The sequence below is a fragment of the Spinacia oleracea genome, chromosome 2, assembly GCF_020520425.1.
Source record: "Spinacia oleracea cultivar Varoflay chromosome 2, BTI_SOV_V1, whole genome shotgun sequence".
In the NCBI taxonomy this organism is placed as follows: Eukaryota; Viridiplantae; Streptophyta; class Magnoliopsida; order Caryophyllales; family Amaranthaceae; genus Spinacia; species Spinacia oleracea.
This window is the reverse complement of record NC_079488.1, coordinates 114,334,656-114,353,443: the sequence shown is the minus strand read 5'-3', so window position 1 is coordinate 114,353,443 and position 18,788 is coordinate 114,334,656. Positions and strand designations below refer to the sequence as shown.

The window sequence follows — 18,788 nt, the reverse complement described above, 5'->3', positions numbered from 1 at the left end:
GAATTTGGGAAGACGGGAATAGGGGGAAGCATAAGCATCCGAATACTCGGAGATGAGTGTAAGAGGGAGTCTTCTGATACAGAATGTGAGTTGGTGTTTGATAGGCTAGAAGTTTAGACGGCAGAATGTTTAATAAGTAGATGGCCGTGGACAAAGCATGAGGCCAAAAAGATGGTGGGATCGAACCATGAGCAAGTAAAGTACGAACAATATTATTAATGGATTTTATCTTCCGTTCTGCCTTCCCGTTTTGCGGGGATGTATGAGGACAAGAAAAACGGAAGGTCATGCCATTTTGCTCACAAAATCTATGAAAAAGACCATTATCAAACTCACGACCATTATCACATTGAAAGGCTTTTATTTCTTTTTCAAATTGTGTGCGAATAAACGCGCGAAATGACAAAAAAATGCTAAAGACTTGAGACTTATTTTTGATGGGAAAAGTCCACAGGAAATTAGTGTAGTTGTCAAGAAAGAACACGTAATAACGATGGCCAGAAGAGCTAGGAACAGGTGACGTCCATAGATCACTATGAATAAGATCAAAAGGCATTGTAGTAGTCGAAATAGAATCATGAAAAGGCGTTTTAATTAATTTTCCCAATGGGCAAGAATGACAAATAGTTTTCCCAGCCTTATTACATTCAATCAGATTACTACTACGTAAAGAATTAAAAATAACATCTCCCGGGTGTCCGAGGCGGGAGTGCCAAACACTAGGAGAAAGAACAGCAAAAGCAGATGGTGTTGTGGAGGAAATGGCTTGAGAATTTGTGGTGAAAGGATAGAGATCGCCCGAACTCTCACATCTCATTAGGTTGGTCCCCGTCCGCAAATCCTTCACAGAAAACCCATGTGGATCAAATTCAACAGAAACCATATTATCAGAAGTAAATTTACGAACAGAAATAAGGTTTTTGATGAGTTTGGGAGCATGAAGTACATTTTTCAAGTTTAAATGGGGATTATTAGGGCGGAGATTTTTGTGACCATAACCATGAATTGGAATCAAATTGCCATTACCAACAACAATGCCATTATTTTTGCTCAATTGAAAATAAGACGAGAGAGTACCTTGGGAAGAGGTCATATGAGACGTAGCTCCTGTATCCATGTACCAATTTTCGTCTGGTGGTTGCATGGAGAGAGTATGCATAGCTTGGTCTACGTCAGTGGGAATATACCCCCCTGCATGGGGTGATGGCTGTGTAGCAGTGTAGTACATTTGCGGAGGGCGAGCACCCAAAATTCCTGCTTGTTGGGCTTGCTGATTACTCACTGCTGTTGGCTGCCATCCATTAGTGGGATATGGGCATGGAGGGGTGGCCCAAGGTTGCATGCCCCAATGAGCCCAAGGAGGGAAAAACCATGACTGAGGAGCCGGTTGAGGTTGAAGTGACCGTGCCTGCTGCTGCTGATTATTATGGTTACGGTTGCCCCCGCCGGTAGCTCCTCCACGGTGGTTGCGGTTTCCACCACCGCCGCGACCACGGTTGTGGTTTTTCTTGCCTTTGTGGTGAGAATTACCACGATTGTGATTGGTGTGATCAGAAGAAGTGGGCTGCCCATTAAGAGAAGAAGAGTTAGTAGAAGGGTGATGAGAGAAAAGGGCAGTGTTCGAACCTGCGTCATTGGCAAATTCATCGCCATTGTTGTCTTCCTCAAGGTCGAGCAAGGAACGGACTTTCTCAAAGGAGGGCAGCGGGTCCTTTTGTTGGACAGTAGTGCGAAAATGTTTGTACTCGTCGGAGAGTCCACGGAGGAGACGCAACACCAGACGTTCATCAGAGACCTTTTGGCCTACGTTTGCAAGACTATCAGCAAGGACCTTGAGACGGGTACAATACGCCTTCACATTGGGGAAATCCACCAGTTTGGTGGTTGTGAATTTCGCGTCAAGAGCAAGGGCTCTCGCAGACCGATTACCTTGGAACAAATTGACGAGTCTGGACCAAGCAATGGCTGCGGTGTCGTCTTGATCGATGATGGTGTTGAGGAGATCATTGGATATCGTGCCATATATCCATTGCCGAACGATGTCATCAAGTCTCGCCCATAAGGCTTTGGCAGCAGCTTCTTCGGTGGCGGAGAGGGTAGTAGTCTCTGGGACATCTTTTGGTGGGATAATGTGGTCGATAACAAGGTTTGCTCGACAGTGTAATTTGAAGAGGGTGGCCCAGTTGTTGTACTGGCTACCATCATAGTCGAGAATGACAGGTATACATGTCTTGATGTTGGTGACTGTGGTTGCAGGGTGCAACTTGGTAATGTCAGCCATGGGAGTTGAGGAGGAAGAAGAAGGAGAGAGGAAGAAGAAGGTGGGCGGCTGCTAGGGTTGGAAGGTGACCTAGACTGCTGATACCATATTAGAATGTTTGCCCTGCCTTCTCATTCCATAATATCAGTATATATACAAGATATTCTAGGGTTTGGTATTCTAGGACTGAATGCCTTAAATACAAAATAATACAACAAAATAAATAATTAACATATTTATATAACATCTATCATATTAGAATGTTTGCCCTGCCTTCTCATTCCATAATATCAGTATATATACAAGATATTCTAGGGTTTGGTATTCTAGGGCTGAATGCCTTAAATACAAAATAATACAACAAAATAAATAATTAACATATTTATATAACATCTATCACAACTAGATCGGGTGTGGACTGCAAGTGATCAATTAACGATCAACTCGATATGGTTATATATTCAATTCTGATTTTGAGGTTCGTTTATGAATTTGTGGGGGCCGGTGCTCAGTAATTTCTTCTACGTACCATTTAGTTACCTTCAACAAAGGGAAACAAGTTTATAGTGTATGTATTCAATTCATTAATTACCACCACGTACAATAGTACTACTACTATAAATGTTGTGATGTAGGTTGAGTCAGGGGAGTATATATATGTACGTACTGTGAAGGTTGTATACATAAATACTCCCTCATTCCCTTAATATTCGCACCGTTTTGACTGTTCACATTTGCCAATGCACAACTTTGACCACCAATATCTTTAATTACATATTATAAAAACTTATAAAAATCTTAATATTTTGAAAATATATATTAAGATGAACCCAACAATATATTATATACGTAGTACTAACATTTGTTTTCATATATTAGAAATAAAATAAGGTCAAAGTGAATTATATGAATAGTGCAAAAAGTCAAATCGTTGCAAGTATTAAGGGACAGAGGAGTACATAGTAATATCACGAGAGAAAAGAATCCACGTTACCACGTACATGTACAGTTATACAATTATAGTGTTATACCAAAAAAAAACAAGATACAGTCCATTAAGTTAAAATCCAAGAGAACAAAATTGATAGGGGCCAAATTTAATACATATAATTGTGATAAATACTCCGAATAAATATGGGTGGGCTTATTTTGTCTGGATCCTGCCTACAGTAAAGCGTGCCTATTGTTCCATTTAACCCTACACAAGGTTCCTCTTGTGGGGAGCATTTTTATTCCCACTCGATCGATCAACTATTATTATCTATTACTAATTCCTTCTTTTATACTTCTATATATATACGTCTATTATACTTCTGATTAATTAGGTCTTTTCTACATACTTATGTTTTAGTACTCCTTAATCATTATACTATATACTTCCACCGAGTATAATTTATGTAAAAGACCGTCTGACACCCACTTAACAAACTATTAATTAACTATGGCATGGCAGTCTGATAAGAGATGAGTTGTTATATATTATTATATATTTATATGCATATATGTGTGGCATGCTACTGAACGTACGTATATATGCAAAAGCTACGGATAACTTAAAAGACTTGGAGTAGAAGACAAAAGTAATTTGATATAAGGAGAATAAGTTTAAAGGAGACTTTAGAATTGGATCTACCAAAATGTATAATTAATAAAATGAAGAAGAACATATAGGGCATCAGATAGTCTGTGCTCAATCATATTGTCTAGAGATAATGATAATTAGAAAAGGAGTTAAGATACCATAATACCAATCAACCATCAACCATCAACCATCCACCTTGATTATCATTACGGATTATAAATTATACTACCCATACGTGTGGGTGTGCTTCTTCAACATATATAAGCTTCTTCTATAACCAATTATTTCATTATTCTCTCTTACAACTTACAACCCAATATTTATTGTCCAGCTCAGGCCAGCCACACTACAAATCATGTTCTCATACTATTCGTTTTCAATTCCATCTTAATTATACTAGTACTAAACTATTTTATACTTTTATATATTATCAATCATCATATATGTATATACATTTATACACGTCAAAAGAACACCCCTAAATTATTTTATTCACAATTATTTTCTACCTTGTTATATGACGCATTGACACCCCTGATAAATTTTATTCTCTCTATTATTTTGATATTTTCACTTTGAAAATCAATATAATTAGATTTACGTATTTGACATTATTATAAATATATATTGTTGTTGATTGTAGGAAATTATATAAATGGAAGATAATTTGGTTAGTAAAAATTAAAAATGGCAGACAAAGAGACAAGTACAAAGTATATTTTTTAGGGAAAATGAAATAAAGTAGGTTATATTTGAAATAATTAGTGGGAGATAAAGAAATGAAGCGTTTCTTCCCTTATGAAGATGATACGATACCTTTTTGTTAGGTGGACAAACAATCCTAATGCTTGTCGATCCTGATATTTTTATTTGTGGAGTGGAATAGCTTTGAAAATCCAGGCCCCAGCAGATTATTCATTATTAATCCAGATCCAGGCCCAATAGTGTGTAATTCAATAAAGAAATGCGGGCCATACGATAGACCCATTTGGGCCCAACTTCTCCAGCTGTCAAAATTGATGCATCGACAGAACTAAACATGAAGATCAAGGGCTCAAGGCATGCATGCCCATAGAACATGAAATGCAATGACTTGGCTATTCAAACGTAGATTTCATGGCATTCTTGAGGTCTAATTTGATAGATCGTGGATGTGCCACGACGATGTTTAAGTCGTTCGTGGTGTCGCTAACAAAAAAAACGGAGTTTGAGTTATTAACCGAGTTTTTATGTTCATATGGGAGACGACATTGGGGGACCTTTGAATGCTTAACTTATTTGATTGATAAGTTAACATAATCCTGCATATTTTGAGATGCATTATGATTTGATTACGACGTTTGCATCTCACATTTCTTGGAATGGTTATTTTGTATCAACTCTAGTATTCGATATTTGGATTTGGAATATAATCAAAACTTATAGTACTCAACAAAATTCTTGATTGTTAAGTAATTGAATTATAACCTAAGAAAAGAAATATTCCAAGATAGACAAAATTCTTATTCTACATAAACATCACTTGGCAAATTTCCAACCAGTTTTTGTATGACACTAGCTTTTTCACATATATATTTTGCGGCCCCAAAGGCCCAAATGAAAAGGATTTGACCTCAAGAAACGAAAAAAGGTCCTACTTTTGCCAACCACTCTTTACTTATTCCTAATTTCGCCTTTATAAAGACTATGCTCTATATAATTTGGGCTAGAGCATCAACTTGACACTGCAAGCCCAAATAAGCATTTACTTTGTAGTCTACCTTGCATATAGTCCAGGTTTTGCATGTGCATAAATTAGACCATGGACATGTCCACGAATGTGTTACGTGTATGATGCTCAATACGTAGTGTGACATTATGTATAGTATGTACCCCAAAACACATGTGCATGTATAAAAGAACATGACATTGTGTAATAAATGATGTCATGAACATATTTTACGGAGTATTTAACAAATGTCATAACGTCCGTTCCCTTACATAGTTATATATATGACTTGTGTTCTTTTGGTGCAGGGTAAGAATCATGCATATGTGTCCGTAGTCAAGTCCATGGACTACCATATCTTTCTTACAAGTAGGAGATTAAGATGTAAGACAAGGGGCTTGAAGCTGTGCTCATCAATGTTGAATAGAACCAATGGGCCTATCATCTAAATCTCAAACTCAAATCCAACTAAACACGCTGGGCTTGATCTTGGGCTGCTTGAGTACACATGAATTTTATTTGACCAAGAGGCTAAGAGTGAGCAAAAGGCCCAAAGACTCGATAATTAACCAACAATTAAAGGCCCATTCGGTATCGTTATTTGTTTTCACCTTAATAAAACTAAAATCAAAATATGAAAACCATAAAAAATAGTTTCATGTGTTTGTTGTCAGTTTTCAAAACCAACTTAATTGCTATAGGTATGTCTATTTTTAGTTTATGATTCAATCTAAATCATTCAACTTTCAAAATAAAAAAAAAAAAAACCAAAAATGAAAATTGACCATGATACATAACAGGCTACGTTTAATAGAATTAATTCAGTGCATGCATGTAGTTGTTAGAGCAGGGTGTAAAACTTTAACAGAGAGAATAAGAAAGAGAGAGAGATATTTATTATTACCCCTCTTTCCTCAAATGAAGCATCACAGTATATAAACAATTGTTTCTAAAGTAGGATGATAAATAGATTTTATTTACATTAAAAGAGTGTAATTAGTTTGTTGTAACAAACTTTGACTTTCCCATCAACTGAGATATTCCTTCACAGGGAGATAGTGATACTAGAATAAGCAAGTCATAATGACAAGTAAAACTTAATGGGCGGTGTAATTTGCACCTCTTATGGTTGCACTTGCACTTACAGTAGCTTTCACTAATGTACTAATGTTAATGCTCCTTGGAATCCAATGCAACTAATTAACCATTTTTAACCTCTAAATTTACATCACACCATTCACATCACAACACCTGTCCATCACCATCTTCGTGCTTTTTTGTTTCCACTTTTACTTAATAGTTGACTCCCCACCTAAACATTTACTTCAATTCGTACTATATTAGACTATTACCACCAAAAAATTCCGTATAATGTGAAAGCTTCCTCAACATATTAAAGAGATCATCCTCAATGTACACTCTAGTCTCTAGATTAATCTAGAGTGTCAAGTTTATTCTTGTACGAAGGGAGTATCATAATTCATAAATAATCTGCGTTAATTCTTGGAAATATAATTTATGACTGGTTGCTTTATGTGTAGAACTATATATAGCTAGAACATGCAAATGGTGATCCTTGCTCTTAGACAAATTAAAAGAGGTATTACCGTAAATAATCCTTAAACAACTAATTTCGTAATTAACCTTTCACATGCATTCATCTGCGCGCCCTTTTCTTTAAGAACAATACCCGTGTTGGAGTATCTGAAAATTCACGTACGTGTTGAATCTCCTTTGTTTTGGCTCAATTGCTTGATTATATTGTGTCGCATTTTAATTCAACTAATACAAATGGAGGCATGGAGCTAGCAATATATGGATACGGGTATGGTATACATGCATGCACGCATTAAAGAGGAAGAAGAATGTACCTGTATATATGGTGCTGACTGCATGCGCTTTGACTTGAGACAATAATATATACTATGTATGCATATAACAATGAGATCGATTATTATGTGTATAATCAAAGTTCTTCAAAGAGAAATTTATAGAGCTAATTTGACACACTGGCTTCCTCCTCCAAGTATTAGCTTAATTATGCATGAATGGGATTAGTGGAGGTAGACAGAATGCCAAAAATAGCTCTACAAAATAGCCTATGAGAAACCATGACTACTTAGCTTGGAGATGAGAGAGAAAGTGTAAGTTGAAATGGTAGCATTGCAACAGGAATTGGTAGGCGTGCATGGACTTTGTATATATAGTGGCTTATTACTCTCTTGCATTGTTGAGATAGATGATTCCTTTTGACTTTGGCTTGCAAAAGTGTGTTAATAAATCACAAAGAGGTGCACTTTCTGTTTCCCACTCTTTGTCCCTTCTTTGAGTCTTTACATTCCCACGTTTTTAACTTTTAAAGGTGGACTATAGGAAATTAAATAGGAGTTGTGTAAAAGAAAAATCACCAATTGTTGGCCTAGTTTTCAATGTTAAAGTAAGTATTATCGTGTGTACAAAAGATATAGAGGAAGTTGTGTACGTATTTGTGTTGATGCTGCCAGCCTGCCAATACGACTTCGTAAAAAAATAATAGAGTGTTTATTAAGTGAAGTGGAGGTAGAAGGCCAATGTTTAAATTAAAATGGCAATAATAATAATACCAATCAAATCATTAACCTAGTTAGTAGCAATAATTACTGAAAAATTAACATCAATGATTTTAACTATGGAGTATGCTTTAGATATCTCAACTTTTTTTTTGACGGGTTAGATATGTCAACTTGATTAACTTAGGGTGTGTCAAAACTTTTAGTAGTATCACCACAATACAATCATCGCCCGAATTAATCTGCTCAACCTGTTTATATACCCACGTGAAGATGGGAAGTGGTGAGTGGAGAAAGAAGTAAGGAAGTCGGTTTTGGTGGCTATATTAACTAGTTGAGGATTAATTATGTACGAAGAACGTTTTGAAGTGATACCTTATTAGTTTGTATCTGCCGTTACTCACCTTTTCATTATTTGTTTTTGTTAATAATAATAAATATTTTTTTTTTCTTTTTGGTGTTACCATCTAGTTCACCCTTAAAGCTAAACTGAATTCGGGAATAATAAATAATGATTTTATTAATATACTCGGAATTTGTACACAAATAAAAGTCCATAATAGACTCGGCAAGTGAAACAAGAACCCAAGTCAGCGATAAAACGTCGGAGAGTGAAAAATCAGAAGTCTCTCCCTCCATCAATCAAACGCCCTCGAAGTTGATAATCAGGAAGGTTGAAGATGGGTTTAGGTTTAACAGTGGGTTTGCTCGGAGTTCTCATTCTCTCTCATGCCGCCTACTCTACTATTCAATGTAATTATACTCTTAATCCTTCTTCAATTGTTTTGTTTTTCGGCTGCTAAATTAACAACGATTTTAATTCAATTAATGGCAGACAGAGGATTGTTGAAGATCACGGAGGAAGAGTTTTCAGGCCCTCCTATCAATGTCAGTCTTTTTATGGATTGATTTTTGGATTTTGATTTGATTTTTAAATTCTAGATGTGTTTTTTGTGGTTTGCCAATTGATCTGGAGTTGAAAATTGGGGTTTGATGATGCAGGTAGTACTTGAATTGATTCTAGGGTTTCTGTTGTGTATGTACGCTGGCCTTACTGTTCCTGGGAATTTCCACTCCATTCATCCATCTTCTGAGGAAAACAGGTCCACCTCTCTCTCTGTCGCTCTTCTTGGTCATTGTTTCGAGTATAAGATCTTGTCGCCTTCAGTCAGTGTTTCGATCCATGTGTTTACCTTTTACAATTTGATTTGTTGCGTTTCTAATGTTAAGATTGTGATTAGATATTGTGAGATTACACCAATTGTGGAACAAAATTGTTCCTTTTTTGTTGCTGCTGCTGTTGTTTTAGGTGGATTGTATCACTTCTAGCGTTGCTTGTCTAATTTGAAAAAAATTGGGGGATTAGACTATACTCTTCATGTGCTATTAGGAATTTAGGATTGGATAGTTGCAAAAGTTTGCTCTTTGTTTCCTTTGTCTAGGCTTTATGATAGCTGGAGTCGGGTAATATAAATATTGATTAATCTTCCAGCTGATCAAGCATTCAAGCTGTTCCTAATTTTTTTTCTGGAAGGTGCTAGTGTTACATGGTGTGTCTTTGCCCTTACACTTCAGAACGAATTTAATTTCTGCAGGCGTTGAGCCGTGGACAATCAGGAAAAGAATTTTTTCGTTATTACTGAATACTCCATAGTAAATAGCTAACCTTAAGACTAAGTTTTATATGGGAAGTTCTAGGGGGGAGGAATTGCTTGTAGTTCTTTTTTCTAATGTTTCACCGGCCTTTTAAAAGCCTGCATTACCTCATCTAAACGCGTGATTAGCTTGTTACATAAGACTTTGCATGTCGTACTGGGTTCCCTCTTTACATGGACTTGTTGATATCCGAACGCATTCAATGGTTTTTGGAGTGAAGGATTGCACAAGCCTTTGATTTCTAGTGGATAAGTTGAGTAAAGATTGATGACCAGAAATTGAGCTTGATTAGCTTTCTATGCATTATATAGCTATTGTTACTATCTGAAAGAAACAACTGATTTTGGGGACGGAGCATGAAATATTTTCTACAGTTTTTTGGATGACTAAATAAAAAAATTATTCTTCCCACTTGGAATGGATAAGATATTGATTTAGGGTTGATAAGAAATGACGTGCCGCGTCTCTTTCTCGTAATCAATTTATATATCTATGTTCTACTTCAAGCATAACTTGTCCTTCTCCGAAAGCCTCACGCCAAATTTTCTACTAATTTTCCTTGTTTGATTCTTGATTATCAGCAAGAGTAACAGCTGAATATACAACATTAAGTGTGATTTCTTCTAATTTGACTTGCAAAAATAGACAAGTTAGACTTAAGATGTATCCTTCTAAGAGTAGCATAAATATACCAGGAGCTAAAGAACAAAGCAGTATGCAAGACTAGTCAAATAAGCACTATCTGTTGAACTCCTTCACCGGGAGCACTTAATTATCTAATATTCTAGAATCCTAGTGTTCATCCCAATGCTCCCCAATTATTCCATAACAATCTTGTGACTTTAGTTCAGTGCCGTGGGAACTCATTTCACATAATACTCTAGATTTCATAAGTTTGTGTAGTTTTTAGACTATCAAATGCCTGAACACAACTTCGGTACATCTCAATAATGGTCCTAATTCCTGGAAGCATACTTTGGAGCGATGGTTGCCTGATGCACTCCCCCGAACTCACCCCATATTACTATTTGTCTTCTTGTCGAACACTCTCTAGATTTCCCGTTCTATTCCCGAGAGTTACTCCAACTGGGGTAGAAAGAAACTTTTAGAAATGTATTCTTGCTGATAACTCCTAGAAAGGACTTGCCTACGATTTGGAGTTTGGATAAAAGCAATTCATCCAATTTTCTCCAAGTGCAAAATTTAGATCATCAATATTTCTTAATTGGTTTTCTTCCTTGTAATTTCTATGTCCAATTTGCTCCTCGAAATTCCATCATGCTTTATGAACTTACTGGCATAACATATTGTTCCCCAATCCATCAATTTTTCCTTGTTGCTTCACTTCGATTGAGTATGTCTCATGTATAATCTGTGGTATAAGCGTTGATGGTTGCTTGTTGCCTGCAACCTGTTAAAACATCTTTGAAAATCTATTCCCACAAATATTTCATGGACTACGGGATACAAACACCCCCAACCCAAGGATAGATAAAGAAGGAAAGGCTTCTTTTACTTCTACCCTATTTCTTGTATGGTTGATATTCTCGGCCTTTATCCTTTTGTTAAGTCCTTTTTATCATTTTCTTTCGTAACAGTTTCAAATTAAGCTATTTATCAGAAAAACAATTTCAATTCAAGGAGTGGTCATGTATCAAGCTGATCAAGCTGGTTTAATAATTAATGTGGTGGCCGATGGATGTCTATTCTTAACTTTTGATTATATACCAGTTTTGGCCTCATCATAAAATCTCTGATTTGTTGCCTCTACATCTACTATTTTTAAAATGGCCACTCCTTTGCTAAAATTCATCCTCATATCTTCTCCTTGCAATCTTTCTAGCAAACTGCTAAGACCAGGGAGACTTAGCTAGATCAGGCAGAGTAACAAGCAAATTAGGCAACCAGGGGTTAATTAATTGTATATAGCAAGTACACATCAAACTCACTATTACAATTCCTCACTATTCGAGAGGTAAGGACCCTCCATAAACCAAAGCACACTCTTCTTAATTTTCTGGATGCCTTTACAGAGAGAGAGAGAGATTCACTATACTCACTAACCTCTCTCTATAACCACCTTCTAACAAATGCCTGAATAATCTGTGGGAAGGAATCTTTCTTTGGATTACTCACGTGCTGCCATGTGGGACCTCATCATTGCTAACCTTTTTACTCTTGACCTTGGGCCTTCTAGAATAAGTGTGTATGATGGGAGGAGCGTGTGCAGACTTAGAAATACCCCCAGCCCAATTAAGCACCTTGTCCTCAAGGTGAAAATGATCATGGAAAAATTGAACATCCTCCCAAGTTGCTTCTTCAGTAGACATGTCGTGCCATTGCACCAAAACTTCAGCAAGGGTAGAGGGAGCAGTAGCGTTTAGGCGTATTCCCATGATGCTGGCAGGAGTGGGAGAGAGTACCAGGTCAACGGTCAATTGTGGGGGTAAAATAGGCGATACAAGAGCTTGACCGACTGCTTTCTTCAACTGGCACACGTGAAAAACAAGGTGTTTTCTCTGAGGGGGAAGGGCTAGTTGACAAGCCACCTTACCAATTCGTTTCAAGACTAAAAAAGGTCCACAAAAGCGAGGAGCCAACTTCTCATTCATTCTCCTAGCTAAGTGAATGTTGTTTGTAAGGCTGTAATTTGAGGTACACCAAATCCTCAACTTCAAATTGCACCATCCTTCTGTGTGTGTTGATCTTCCTGAACTTTTATACTATTTTGTGCTTTCATTAAGTGGAATTTGAGCTCATCCAATATAGAATCTTCGAGCAGTAGTTGCTCCTCCAAGGAATGAACTACAGTACTGCCCCTCGCATACCTATACAAGGGGGGAGGGGGTCTGCCATACACAACCTCAAACGGGGTGAAGTTAGTGGAAGAGTGTGTGGAAGTGTTATACCAATATTCCGCCCAAGGTAGTCAAGAGGCCCAAGTACTAGGCTTGCCTTGAATGAAACACCTCGGATATGCCTCTAATGATTTGTTTACCACTTCAGTCTGGCCGTCGGATTGAGGATGATAGGTTATGCTTCGGTGCAGCAAGGTCCCCTGAAGTTTAAACAACTCCTTCCTAAACAAGCTCATGAACACCTTTTCATGATCCGAGACAATGGTGGCTGGGAAACCATGATGCAGCTGTGAAGGGGTGTCTAAGGCCAATGAAATGACCATATTTAGATAACCTATCTACCACCACGTGTATAGAGTTCCAACCACCAGATTTTGGAAGGCCCTCCACAAAATCCATAGAAACATCCTCCCATATTAGGTTAGGGATAAAGGTTGTAACAAACCGGCTGAGGAGAGGGAGAAGGTTTTATGTTGTTGACATACCTGACATCCTTGAAAACCACTAAGATCCTTTGGTAGGTTTTAAATATCCATGAGTGCCCCCAATGGGAGAAGTATGGTATTCTTGGATGAGTAAAGAAGTGTGCCCCCCAATGAGAGAAGTATGGTATTCTTGGATGAGTAAAGAAGTGAGGGTTGGTTTCCTGGAGTATACCAGAGGCCCCTTATACTTGAGAACTCCATGCTCCACTGTGTGCCCGTGGATGGGGGGTGGTTGGCCGTTGTTCACTGTAGCCGTCATCTTTTGTATGTCTAGGTCATTTATGATGTCGTCTAACATCTCTCTCTGACCAGTTAGGAAAGTGTGAAGACATTAACGTGTTGCATTCCTGGATGACTCTTTCAGCTACTTTGTTGCAAGCCTTAGTTTGTATTTTATTTCAAATCGTACCCAAACAGTTTTCCCACCCATTTCTGATTCTTAGGACCAACCTATCGCTGGCTAAGCAAGTGTTTGAATCTTTGTTGATCCGAGTGTATGATGAAATGCCTTCCAAGCAGGTAGTGTCTCCATTTTTACACATAAAGAACCACAACCATAAGTTCTTTTCATATATTGATTTAACTTTAGCCCGCACACCTAAAGTCTTGCTGAAATACGCAATTGGATGTCCCTGTTGTAACATCACAACCCCTAATTCAAAACCCGAGGCATTAACCTCTATCACAAACGAGAGGGAAAAATTAGGCATGGCAAGCATTGGTGCTGTAGTGAGTGCCTTCTTGAGACAACAGATGGCGGCAGTGGCTTGCTCAGTCCAATTGAAGGAGTCTTTCTCGAGCTGCTGTGTGAGGGGAAAAGCAATGGAAGCATAGCCTTGAACAAACCGTCTATAATACCCTGTAAGTCCCAAAAGTTCCCTTAGCTCCCTCAAATTTATGGGAAGAGGCCACTCTTTCCCACTCTGACATAGCAGAGACTTTAAAGTGGTCCATCGCCACCCCTTTTTCTGAAATTACGTGACCCAAATACGCCACTTCATTCTTGTCAAATTCGCACTTCTTTTTATTAGCATATAATTGGTTGGCAGCCAACCCCCAAACACAGTCTGAAGGTGGTGCTCCTCATGTTGTGCCATGCTCCTACTATAAACCAAGATATCTCAAAAAAAACTAACATGAACTTGCCTAAGTAAGGCTTAAAAACCCCGTTCATGAGTGCTTGAAATGTAGCGGGGGCATTTGTGAGCCCAAAGGGCATCACTAAAAACTTGTAGTGACCGTCATGGGTTCGTAAAGAAGATTTATGGACATCCACTTTCCTCATTCGAATCTGCTGATACCCAGATTTCAGGTCAAGTTTATAGAAGAAAGTAGACCCATGTAATTCATCCTACAATTCATCAGTCACTGGTAGGGTATTTGTCCGGAATTGTGACATTGTTTAAAGGCCTATAATGGACACAAAACCTCCATGAACCATCTTTCTTTTTGACCAATAAAACGGGGCTTGAAAGCGCACTATGAGAAGTCTAATTATGCCCGCATTTAACATATCGTGAACGAGTGATTCAATTTCATCTTTTTGGGATTTGGGGTACCTAGAAGGATTAAGGATGAACACTTACGGAGTCTACTCCATGTTTCAAGTTTATGGCATGTTCATGGCCCCTACAGGGAGGGAGACCATGTCGTAAGTGAAACACATGTTTATAAGAATTCAAAATTGGTTGTAAGCATGATGGAATATCCACCGAACCACACTGGTCTTCTACCATTCCTCCCATGTGGTTGCACTCCACTATAAATCCTCCACCATTCTTCTTCAACGTGCGGATTAGGCTTTTTAAAGACACCTCAACCCTACTCAATGAAGGATCTCCGGTAAGCGTGATGGTCTCCTCACCCGCCTTATACTGGGTTGTTTGAATTTTCCAATTTGTGATCATTGTGCCCAACTTTTCGAGCCACTGAATTCCCAGAATCAAATCGAGTTGCCAAGAGGCAAGGGTAGATAGAGGTACAACTAAGCACTCTCCTTCACCTTGCACTTATTGCCCAAACACTTCAAAAGTCTTGGTGACCGGAATACCTAGACGCTCGACTGTAGCGATGGATAAGAAGTTATGAGTAACCCTTGGGTCCATCATAACCACTATTGCTTCTCCATAGATGGTACCTCCCAACTTTGAGAGTTTTCGGGTTTGAAAAACTCATCACTGAATTCAAAGAAATTTATGGGTTGAAGGGGGTATCAGGTGCAATTGGGTGCAATTGGTTTTCTAGATTTTCTAGCTGCCCTATTTGAGCAAAATCGTCTAAAGTACCAAATTCCACCTCATCATCATCATCATCATCATCATGGCTCAAAAGGACACTCAACCCTTCATTTTACACCTATGGCCCACTGACCACTTGTCATCACACCTAAACCATAATCCCCTCCCTCTTTTGTGTTGGAGTTTTTTTCACTAAGTCTTATGACTTTACCAAAAGGTTTGGCTATGGGAAGTCCGATTTGTGTTGGGCTGGATTGGGATGATACAGAGGGTGAGGAAAAAACGGAATAGGTTGACTGATTGTATTTTTGTGTATGGGTGCGGTTTGTGGTGTTGTAGGTAGGGTTAGGGTAGGTTGAGGGTCCATAGGTAAAAACACTCCTTGATTCCCATCTCTTACTGGCTTTTTTACTCAACTTTTCTTCAATTTGGACCGCCAATACCATGGCATCGTCCAATGATCTCGGTCCAATAACCCGCATTTCATTTTTTATCTCATCCTTCAACTTACTCGTAAATTGGGCCTGTGCTATGCTTTCAGGAATGTCATCTAGTGGAGTCATCAACTTAATAAACCGACTCTTATACTCTTTTACACTTCTGTCCCGGTGGTTGTTCATGCACTGTCGGAGCAACATAGCTTTCATCTCCGACCATCGAAGGATGGGTCGACGACGATTTTGCCATTGGAACCATAGTAGTGCCTCTCTATCCAAGGAAACAACTGTCGCCTCCATTTGCTCCTCCGCGATGAGTCTTGTAGAAACAGAAATATCGCTCCGCTCTCAAAATCCAGCCGTCCTGATTCGTACCTGAAAAATGAGCAAGTCAAGTTTTTTAGCCTTCCAACTTCATCCGCCCTGAAAACCGCCTTTGTACACTTCATCATCCCTGTCTCCATAACCACCATCATTGCCCCCATACTCCTCGTAATTCCGATATCCCCTCCTCCTTTCTTCCACATTGAACTCCCGTTCTCTGTTTCTCCACCTAGCAAAACCCCTTCTCCGGGAATCACGATCTGGGGGGTTTCGTCTCGGATTTTCTCTCGCATCCACCTTCTCGGAGAGCTTCGCCATCCCCTCACCGATTTTATAGTGGTTTTCTCCAAACTTTCAGCAATCTGGGTGGCCAGGGTTTGTTGCATAACCCCCACCGCCTGTTAGCCAGTTTGAGCTACCTCTGCAGTTAGAGTGGCTGGCAGATCCTCCAAACCCTGCTCTAAGTGTTCGATCGTTGTGTGTGTGAGGCTCCTACCATTGTCGCTTACTCCAGAATACCACCGCTGTGATACCAATTTTCTAAGACCAGGGAGACTTAACTAGATCAAGCAGCGTAACAAGCAAGGAAAATTAGGCAACCAGGGGCTAATTAATTGTATATAGCAAGTACACATCAAACTCACTATTACAATCCCTCACTATTCGAGAGGTAAGGACCCTCCATAAACCAAAGCACACTCTTCTTAATTTTAACTAATAACAAGGATCAGAGAAGTTGATGCTGGCGATATACTAAAAAAAGAGCCTAGATGACAAGAAATTTGCCCAGATCTGTGGTACAACTTGATAAACCTTAAATCATTTTACGACTTGAAGGCAGCCATAAGCTACTATAATTTGTAGGATTATCCCTGGATCCTTTTATCTTCAGTGGCATGTGGTCTGTCCTGCTATCTAGTTCTTCAGGATTCTTTTGTCTGCCATTATTTAGGGTTGGAACAGCATGAGTCATCAGTTCTGACTTCTATCTGAAGCTCTAGTGGTGGTGTGGTGTTCTTACTCTAGGAGTTTCTACACGTGTTTGGTTTGTCCGAAAACCATCCATTTTTTAGCATCAACTGTTAATAATTTGTGGATAGACCAACATTACTTTTGTTACTATTCAATCTAGGGAGCTGCAAACCAAAGACTTAATAGATGTAAAGGTTTATAGATTTATAGTTGCAGTGGGTAAAGGGTGTTTTGGAGGATGGGAAGGAAAAAGATTGACATCGCACACGCAAGGGTTTTCTTTCCACCCCGAATTTCACAATAGCATGAATTCATAATGTATGCTATAGGAACATAATAAATTAATAGCACAGTATAGGCAGGAAATTTAAGCTGGTGCAACTTTTCCATTCCAAATAATTTTGCTGTCTGAGTGATTAGTGATGAGAGTATCAACTATCAACTATCAAGGCATTACTGGTATGTTGCAGCGTATGCTAGATGGGTGGGAACAATCACCTCAACATACTTCTGTGCCATTATTCTTGAGATAGTCATTGATGAATATGCTAGGCTAGAGTTCCAAAACAGTTTGCAGAATTCTTTGGTGAAAGTATAGTAAAATCATCCGGTGATCGCTTGTGCAGAATTCTTTAAGTTTTATGAATTTCACAGCTTTTGCAAATCCAATTCACTTGACCATGAAAAACTTTATTCTACGCACAAAAGAAAGAGGTTTCCTGCTCATCAAACTGTAGGGATTATTCTTGCGTGGTCCACAATTAATATTATTGTGGACCCAAAGCAAGCAGTAATACTCTACCACCTTTTTACATATAAAGTGACCTTTATTGTTCACATAGTAACCATAATAAATTAAACACCGATTTTCTTAGATATAGTAACCATTTTTTGAATCAAAGTAGCCTTATGTTTTTAAAAGAGAATTGTGACTTAAAATCACATTATTCAAGCAGAACATGTACTAACAACACCAAACTGTAGAACAGATCTCCCCCTCTCCCTTCAGTTGTCATTGTGCCAGATGTGGTTGGCCATCAATCCCCAGTAGCACCTGGTTTTTCTGATGCATTTGGCGTTTAACTGTTATAGGATAAGACTGGCAGGCTTTTATACTTTTGCTGATATTGTGAAATTTGATAATGATTGCAGGATAGTTTCTTTACCCGAGAACTTGGACTTCATGATCTTCAATCACCGAGGCAGAGTGGCTCTTTCAGATTCTGATATGAAGCTTAAATTGTGAGGTTGTCACTTGAAGGAACCTTAGTTCTCCCTTCGACAAGAGTTGGGACAATTTACAGATTTTCCAAGTTGGCATCTTGTTTTTACTCTCATTTTTTCTCCTGGCATAGTTTAAGACGCTGTCTGTTGCATTTGTCACTGAATATCGTCTGGCTTCAGTACTAGAACACATACTACTACTGCTGTAAAATGTAGCTGCAACCTGCAGAATAGATTCTAACTACAGCGGAGAAGCATATTCTATATATACATTCTTACAGATCTTCATTGTGACAATCTTATTATGAGATTTGGTTATTCTATTAGTTCATTCTACCAGAATTGAGATTATTTTGCAGTAATTAAGTAGTTCTCTTACAGGTCTTCTTTTCCTGAAGTACGCGTACTACTTCACCAGATGTTTAGAAAATCTTAACAAGTTTGCTTGAATGGTAGATATCATAACAAACAGATTTTTCATCAGCACTTAATCAAA

The 18,788-nt window shown here is 38.4% G+C and overlaps 2 protein-coding genes across 2 annotated transcripts; one reads left to right on the top strand and one right to left on the bottom strand.

Moving 5' to 3' along the window:
- Nucleotides 1-577: 577 nt before the first annotated feature.
- Nucleotides 578-5,179, bottom strand: LOC110789576 (uncharacterized). Its single transcript, XM_021997153.2, has 3 exons — nt 4,659-5,179; nt 1,078-2,800; nt 578-841 (listed from the first exon to the last, which is right to left on the bottom strand). Exons 2-3 carry the CDS (start codon nt 2,279-2,281, stop codon nt 807-809), a joined length of 1,239 nt encoding a protein of 412 aa, XP_021852845.1. The 5' UTR covers nt 2,282-2,800; nt 4,659-5,179; the 3' UTR covers nt 578-806.
- Nucleotides 5,180-8,664: 3,485 nt separating this feature from the next.
- LOC110786316 (membrane magnesium transporter) lies at nt 8,665-18,618 on the top strand. Its single transcript, XM_021990887.1, has 4 exons — nt 8,665-8,852; nt 8,935-8,987; nt 9,102-9,202; nt 18,221-18,618. Exons 1-4 carry the CDS (start codon nt 8,780-8,782, stop codon nt 18,312-18,314), a joined length of 321 nt encoding a protein of 106 aa, XP_021846579.1. The 5' UTR covers nt 8,665-8,779; the 3' UTR covers nt 18,315-18,618.
- The last annotated feature ends 170 nt before the right edge of the window (nt 18,619-18,788 follow it).

What these genes read in the sequence shown, in the direction of transcription:
- LOC110786316 (XM_021990887.1), top strand. Translation starts at nt 8,780, where the DNA reads ATGGGTTTAGGTTTAACAGTGGGTTTGCTCGGAGTTCTCATTCTCTCT. An exon ending in CGCCTACTCTACTATTCAAT is followed by an intron (nt 8,853 to 8,934) that starts GTAATTATACTC and finishes AATTAATGGCAG; the next exon opens with ACAGAGGATTGTTGAAGATC. An exon ending in CCATCTTCTGAGGAAAACAG is followed by an intron (nt 9,203 to 18,220) that starts GTCCACCTCTCT and finishes TAATGATTGCAG; the next exon opens with GATAGTTTCTTTACCCGAGA.
- LOC110789576 (XM_021997153.2), bottom strand. Translation starts at nt 2,281, where the DNA reads ATGGCTGACATTACCAAGTTGCACCCTGCAACCACAGTCACCAACATC. An exon ending in TCATATGACCTCTTCCCAAG is followed by an intron (nt 842 to 1,077) that starts GTACTCTCTCGT and finishes TTTTCTGTGAAG; the next exon opens with GATTTGCGGACGGGGACCAA.